The sequence below is a fragment of the Pollicipes pollicipes genome, unplaced genomic scaffold (assembly GCF_011947565.3).
Source record: "Pollicipes pollicipes isolate AB1234 unplaced genomic scaffold, Ppol_2.1 Scaffold_4295;HRSCAF=5057_pilon_pilon_pilon, whole genome shotgun sequence".
Classification (NCBI taxonomy): Eukaryota; Metazoa; Arthropoda; class Thecostraca; order Pollicipedomorpha; family Pollicipedidae; genus Pollicipes; species Pollicipes pollicipes.
Genome location: NW_023596461.1, coordinates 32,707,085 through 32,714,864, shown reverse-complemented (window position 1 = coordinate 32,714,864; position 7,780 = coordinate 32,707,085). Strand labels below are relative to the sequence as shown.

General features: G+C 66.5%; 1 protein-coding gene across 1 annotated transcript; it reads right to left on the bottom strand.

Moving 5' to 3' along the window:
• Positions 1–830: 830 nt before the first annotated feature.
• Positions 831–2,853, bottom strand: LOC119096326 (msx2-interacting protein). Its single transcript, XM_037219166.1, has 3 exons — positions 2,816–2,853; positions 2,260–2,418; positions 831–1,919 (listed from the first exon to the last, which is right to left on the bottom strand). The coding sequence occupies exons 1-3, from the start codon at positions 2,819–2,821 to the stop codon at positions 1,791–1,793; spliced, it is 294 nt and encodes a 97-aa protein (XP_037075061.1). The 5' UTR covers positions 2,822–2,853; the 3' UTR covers positions 831–1,790.
• Between the last annotated feature and the right edge of the window lie 4,927 nt (positions 2,854–7,780).

The window sequence follows — 7,780 nt, the reverse complement described above, 5'->3', positions numbered from 1 at the left end:
AAGGTACGACTATTGCATTCCTCCACTGGTCCGGAAACGTATCGGTTACCAAAATGACGTTGAATTCCGATAGCAGATGCTCTAGTGAATGATCGCTGAGGTTTCTTAGCATCTCATTTATGACAGTGCCTAAACTTCGTGTACATTCGGTGTGTTGCGCGGCGCTCCCTCCTCTCTCATAGGAAATTTCGCATTACACGAGTGGTCGTTGCTTGAACCGAAGTCTACAAGGCGACTCTCTCATTAAACCTTGCGCCGCGAAGACCTGGGATCGGATGACCCCAGAAGACGTCCTCACAGCATCCGTCCCAGCCCCTTAGCCACTCACTCTACTGCGTTAGTGAGTGGTGCCTCAGATAGTTACACAAAGGAAAGGACTGGACAGGCACTTTCCAGACGTCGTCTATATACGCTTCGATACCCGGGGTAATGGAGTGCAACGGCTGACGCCAGTCACATCACCTTTCCATTAACAGTGCTCAGACGCGCGCACGACCCGTCCCGCCCGTGCTCGAGCTTGCTTAAATAAATGGTTATCAGGCGTTTACGATCATCCGTAGTAGACGATTGTATGAAACGTTTAATGCCTTCTTCCAATTAAGGATGGCTGCCCTGCCCGGCTCCGAACACCAGGGCACCGGCAACCCCTGTGGAGCGCAGGACGTCAAGGGAGTTGCTGGCTGCAGCGACGAATGCTGACTCGTCGCGCGCTATCAGAGACGGGGCAGACTCTCCGACTGAGGGACGCATATCAATGTAACACCCGGCAGTGAATGCCATGCGATGCAATGCAACGCGCGCATCTGGCGCCCAGCAGTTGAAACAATGGAATATTTTTATTTTTTATTTTATTTTCCATGATCAAATAACTTAACGTTCTGTAGACATTACAATCAGGAGTTTTACTCTGATCACAGCCTCGGCCACACACCGACATCTAACGGTTAGTTCGGGCGCGGCGCGGAGCGGGCGGGCGGCGGCCCGGAGCAATGTGGCGACATCTCCACGGCCGCCGACCAACTACTCCGCACGCGCGCTCGAGACACAATCATGATGCTACAACAGAAAAATATACGGCTCACTTTACACACTAGGGAATCGAAAATATAATATTTTAGCACAGGCATTGAGCAAACTCCACTGTCAACAACTACCTTCATACTGAGGCCGCTTTCCAAATGGTAAGTTTGCCCAAAACGAACAGGAAACGTCTAAATCCAATTAGCAACTCACAGTTCAGGATCGCGATGAAGACCAATTTAACGGCAAACCAGACGGACAAATGACCTTAGTGGCCTTCAATGCAAGTCGTTTTTAATGATCTCTTGAATAGTAGCTAAAATACTGGAAACATGAATTCTTGTGAACGAGCGATGAACGTTGAGGAACAACAGACTCCTTGGACTGCAAGAGCCTCGGTCTGTCCGGCCAGCCGATAAACACGCGATCCTAAAGATGGATCTAGACAAATCGGTGAACTGCTGCAAGTTCAAGTCAATCAAAAGCGTAAAAAGGGGTGTGTCTGTGTGTGATGATGAGATATCTCTATATACAGCTATATACAGTATATACACGGGCGCAGGATCAAATTTGTACATGGCGAGATATATCCGACACAGACAAAACGGCAGGGGACCAAATCAATCCAAGCCATGATTCCACTACTAATAACAATCTACACATGTAACAACGTAGGCCGTGGACAGTCATCATTTAAGCGTACGAGGCGGGGGCCGGACCGCGCCGGCGCGAACGCGCGCGCGCGGAGGCCGGCCGGGCGACGCGCCGGCTCAGCAGGTGGCGATAACGATGACCAGGTGCGGCACCTCGGCCACGGCGCTCAGCAGGTCGGGCGCGATGCGCGCCATGTTCTCGTTGGCGAAGTCGCACGGCGGGAAGATGTGCACCACGTAGCTGCCCTGGCGACGGCGAAGGCGGCGCGCGTCAGCCGTCATCAAACTCCAGTCATATCCCAAAGGCCAGAGAGCGGCTGGCGCACGGACCCGGTTTGCATATGTAGAACGATGCGTGACTAGGCAGAGCAAAAGACCGTGTGTCGGGACCCGCACATGAACACCCATCCCGCCCGGCATCCGCGTTTGATCCGTCCGTATAAGTCTTCTCGCGATTCGAACATGATGCCGTCAGTTTACAGAGACAAGCCCATCGACAATACACCAGCCAGGTCATCAGCCGACAGGCCTTCCTCGGCAGGCGTGCGGGCGCGGCCGCCCAGCCCGCTCTGTCGCGCCGCCGTACCTGCGGACCATCGATGTTGATGATGCCGGCCGCCTGTTTCAGCTGCAGGTACGTGATGAAGGCCGTGCGCAGGGTGGAGCGTTGCGCCAGCTCCTCCGCCTGGCTGCCGCCCTCCGGGATGGCCGGCAGCGCCAGCAGCATGCAGTACTCGTCCTCGTTCTGTCAGCGGCCGCGGCGATGGCGTCAGGCACAAGCCCCGCACAGACTTGCACTCGCGGGCCAAAGTTCGGGGACCGGGAGCGGGGTCCAGGGACCGGGATCGGGACCGGGGACTGGGGTCGGGGACGAGGGACCGGGTTGGGGACGAGGACCGCGATCAGGGACGAGGGGTCGGGGAGACGGGGCGCAAGGTGACACGAGTATCACGTCGACTCTCCCAACAGGGCGCCTCCCCCTAATCCCGGTGACCGAAGCTACCCGCCGGACACGCCAGCCTAGCCTACAAGGCGCGCCACAGCCAGCGCGGACGATACGTCACTGTCGTGCTCACACATCTGCAAACCTCCGGCGCACAACCTTCCCGACAGCCGACCAGCAACGACCGGTGCCGACTGACCTCCATTTTGCGTGCGACGCCGTCCAGCTGGGCCCACTCGAGCCGCATTGCGCTTGGGGATGTGCAGGACGCGCGGCTCGGCGGTCGGCAGCGAGGCGTCGGCCACCAGCCGGCTGCCCGACACCAGCCGGAACTGCACCAGCGCGCGGTCGCTCTTCAGCTCCAGCTGGCCGGCCCACACCGACCGGTACCTGGCGGCGGCGAGCGAAGCGGCCGGTCAGGCGACAGCTGCGGCGGCGGACTCACGGGGGAGCCACGACCTTGGAAACAGGGCGGCGACGGGCGACACAGAAACAGGGCTCCAGAGCGTCACCCCCTCCCCCCCCCCCCACACATACGTCCACGCGTCCCAACTCCACTCACACGCGTGCCGCGAAGACCAACCGCACAGCAGAGCCGCATCATCGCATCGCAAACCCCCCTCACCCCGGCCAGCTTGCTAGCGGCGCAGCGCGCCCTCGCGCCACCCACCTCTGCAGCTCGACGATGTCGCGGCTGCAAGGCGACTCGAGCCGGAGCGGCGCCGCCGCCGCCGCCGCCTGCTCGTGGTAGGCCGGGTGCCAGCGGCCGCCGGTGGCGTACGGCTCGGCGCCGGCCGTCGGCGGCCGCTCCTCCTCGTCGGCCGCTTTGAGCTTCTCCTTGAGCGGCAGCGGCGGCGCGTAGCCCGGGTGCTGTAGGCCGGCGGCGCGCTGCAGAGCCATCTCGTGGAACTGCATGTAGTACGGGTACAGCTGGTGCATGTAGTGGGGCGGCAATTCGGCCGGCGAGGCGGACGACGCCAGGTGAGGCGGCAGCACGAGGCTGCCGGCGCGGCGCAGCATGTCGCTCTGCGGGCACAGAGCGCCACGAACGTCACCAACAGAGCAACGAACGGACGGACGGACGCGTGTGGGCGCCGCCGGCGGGCGACGAGCGTCATTCTGCTTACACTGCGGTGGATGACAACGATGATAGCTGGTGTTACAGGCGGTTTTCGGGGAGACCGGACGGACAGGTCGGCGCAACTTGTTAACAGCCTAGTTTGTAGAAGCCAATGATTTCAGTAAAAAGAAAACCCGCCTGATGCGCCACATGACACCTGACTCTTCCCTCCTCCCAAAGGACGGGGGAGAAGGGGCGGGCGGAGGCCGCACCTGGGAGACGACCCGCTGGTGGGCCGGCGGCGGGGTGTGCGGCGAGCCGCGGCCCGTCTCGTCCGGGTAGCTCTTCTGCAGCTCCTGGATCACGCCGTGCCGCACCGGGTGCTGCCGACGGGTCATGTCAGGTCAGGTCAGGTCAGGTCAGATCAGGTCAGGCGACCAGGCGCACCTCGGTCCTCCCGCGACACACCGCACACGCACGCCGCATCGACCCGGGGGTCCGCCGCGGACGACAGAGCGCCGCCACGCGCCACGTCAGAGCATGACCAACGAGAAACAACGGACTGAGCGGGCCGCCACAAGCCACCAAGACCACAGCACGCCTACCCATCGGCCTGCAAGCCTGCGGGCGTGCCACCACGCTTCCGCGCCATGGGCGGCCGACACGGCCAAAAAAAACCTCTTCCTCTTCCGCCGGCGTTCACCCACCATGGCGGCCGGGTCGAAGGGCCGCGGCGCCGGCGACGGCACGCTGTGGCGGCCCTGGCTGGCCGGGCTGGGTGTGCTGACGGGCGCCCACCGAGGCGCGGCCCGACACCTCCACACGCGGCGGCTCGGCCGGCGGCTCCGACGGCGCCGCGTCTCGCGTCGTCAGCGACACCGGCGTCTGCTGCCCGGCCGTCGACAGGTGCGCCGGCGGAAGCGCCGCCGCCGCCGCCGACGACGTCGATGGACCCAGCTGCCGGAGCAGAAGCACGGCGTCAAGCGCGGCGCCGGGACGGCGCTGCTATGGCTGAGCACCGCAACAGCGACACAAACCCGGTGAAAAGCTGCGAGGGCTGCCGACTGCACTGAAGACCGCTCAAGTTGCATTGGCGGAATTTCAGTTTTCTTCGCGTCCGATTCCATAACGTGCATTGGCGACTAATGGGCACACAAAATCACGACAGCAAATCACCTGAGCCAAGGCAGAAACGGAACACCATCGCCACAACAGGCGCGACGGCCGCACACAGGACCCACGAGGCCAGTGCCGTCACCCCTGCGAGGGCTCACCTTGTACGAGATGGGCTGGTCGGCGGGCAGAGCGCCGAGCCGGCGCGGCTCCACGTCAGGCTGACGGCGGCCGGTCGCGGCCGCGGGCTCTCCACCACCGACGGCCGCGTCGCCGGCGTCACCGTCGGCTTGCCTAGGTACCCGGCGGCGGCCGCTGCAGCCGCGGCCGGCGCAGCCGCCGGCTTGGTCACCGCCAGCGGCGCCGGGCCGGCCGTGGTCGGCGCCGCCTTGGCTGAGTACAGCGCCGGCGATGCAGACGTCACGGTCGGCTTGGCCGCGTACAGCGCCGGCGTCGCCGCGCTCACCGCCGCCTTCGCGACGAACATCGCCGGTGCCGACGCCGACGCCGTCACCGCCGGCTGCTTCGCGGCGAACGCGGCGGGCCCGGCCACGCTGGCCACCGCCTTGGCGGCGAACGCGGCCGGCGCCGGTGCTGAGACGACCGGTGGCTTGGCAGGATAACGCGGCCGTCACGCTCGCCGCCACCTTCGTCGCGAACGGCGCGGCGGCGGCCGGCACTGACGGGAGGCTTCGGCGCGCAAGTGCCTGCGCCGCCGGAGCTCACCACCGGCTTCACGGTGAGCACGGCCGTGCTGGCGGCGGCTGACGTCGCCGACATGGCCGGGTACAACACCGACACGGCCGCGCTGGCGGCAGCCTTGGTCGCGAACAGCGCCGGCCCACCGCCGCCCGCGGTCGACTTGGCCGGCAGCGCGCTCGGGCTGCCGGCGGCGGTGGGCGTCTTCACTGGGAACACGGACACGCTCGGGGTCGACAAGCCCGGCTTGCTGGCTAGGAAGGCGGCCGGCGCGGCCGTGGTGGTCGCGTAGCTGACCGGCGCCGGCGCCGCCTTGCCCAGGTACGCGGCGGTGGTGGTGGGCGGGGCTCCTGGCGAGGGGCGCGGCCAGCCGCGGCGCGTACAGCGCGCCTGGCAGCGCGGCTGCCGGCGTCGCAGTCAGGAGAGGCGGCCGGGCGTGCAGGTAGGTGGCGGGCACTCCCGGCCCGCGGCGCCGGCGCCTGGCACAGCGGGTGGAGGACAGCCGCCGTCGGCTGCGTCGGACGCGGCGGCGCGGCCGTCGTTCGTCGCGGCCGCTGCCGCTGGGGCGGGGACAGTCGAATGCAGCGTCGTGGCCGACGCCGGTGGCGTGCTGCGCGCCGGCTCGTCGGCGCTGTCTTCCTCCTTCAAACGGCACCATCAGGCCGGTGACCGGGTCCAGCAACGCCTGCTGCTCCTGCGGCGGCGCCGCCGGCTCGGCCGCCTCCGCTGGCGCGGTGGGCGTGGTCGGCTCGGACGCCGCCGCCGGCTCCGGCGTTGGCTTCTTCTCCTCCACGTCCGCTTCCCAGTCTTTCGGGTCGCCGAAGCGACCCTGCACCACGTCCTCGATCGTCTCGTCGATGCTGGAGCGCTTCTTCTCCTCGGGCGGCCACCTTGGCACCCGCCTTTCTGCCGCCATCGTCGTCGCCCGAGTCGTGGAACTCGTAGACGGTCGCTGGCACCGCCGCCCGCTTCTGCGCCGCGCCGCGCTTTCGACTGCGCGAGCTGGAGCTGGGCGCGGCGCGACTGCGTGGCTTCTTGGTATCTGCTGGCGGCGGTGGTGGCGGCGGCGGCGGCAGCGATGGCTGTGCCGTCGGCACACCGGCGCCGCCGGCGGCGGGGACAACGCTGGCAGTGCTGCCACCTCTTCCTTCGCCTCCTCCTTCTCGGCGACGGCAACAGCAGCCGCGGCGGCCGCGGCAGCCGCCGCCTTGCCCTTTGCGGCGCGCGGCGGCCGTCGGTTGTTGGGTCTGGCTGCGTGTGCAGCCGCCGCTGGGGTGGCGGCTGCCGGCTGTTCCGGCGCCGACTCCGTCGCCGCCGCGGCCGCTGCAGCCGCAGCGGCTGCGGCGGCCGCCGCCACGGCTGCCTTGGCACGGCTCGGCCGGGGCGCTCGCACGCGGGCAGCACGCGCTGGTGGCTTGGCCTCCACCACGGGAGCGGCCGTCCTTCTCGGCGGGCTCGGCGGCTGGGGATACCGCCGGTTCCGCCTTGGCTGGCACTGACGGCGCGGGAGGTTTCGGCGCGGGCGAGGTCGGGGCCGCCGGCACAGCGACAGCGGCAGCGGCGGCCGCTGTCGTCGCCACCGGCGACTTGACGATCACGGGGGTGACGGCCGGCGCCGGGGTCGGACTTGATGCCACCAGCGTCGACGCAGGCTCCGGCTCCACCTTCGGCACAGGCTCAGTGGGCCTTGTCTGAGCTTCAACCGCCTTCGGTTGAGGCTGGGGTTGGGGTTGGGGTTGGGGTTGGGGTTGGGTTGAGTGCGGCTGGAGCTGGGCTGGGGCTGGGGCTGGAGCTGGGGCTGGAGCTGGGGCTGGGGCTGAAGCTGAGGCTTGAGCTGAGGTTGAGGCTGAGGCTGTGAGTGAGACTGGGGCTGAGGCTGAGGCTGAGGCTGAGGCTGAAGATTGAAGCTGAGACTGGACTGAGGTTGAGGTTGAGGTTGAGGTTGAGGTTGAGGCTGAGGCTGAGGCTGAGGCTGAGGTTGAGGCTGAGACTGGGGCTGAGACTGAGACTGGAGCTGACGCTGAATCTGAGGCTGAATCTGAGGCTGGGGCTGGGCCCCAGGCACCGGGATGGCGACGGCCGTAGGCTCCGGTACAGGCCCGCAGCTGAGCGCTGAGCACAGGCGCAGGCGCAGGGCGAAGGCGAAGGCGCAGGCGCGCGGGCGCAGGCAGGCGCGGGAGCGGGGCGCGGGCACAGGTGCGGGCCAGGTACAGGCACAGACACAGGCACAGGCTCCACGTCCGGCTCCGGCTTTAGTTCCAGCTTTGGTTCCGGCCCCGGCTTTGGCTCCGG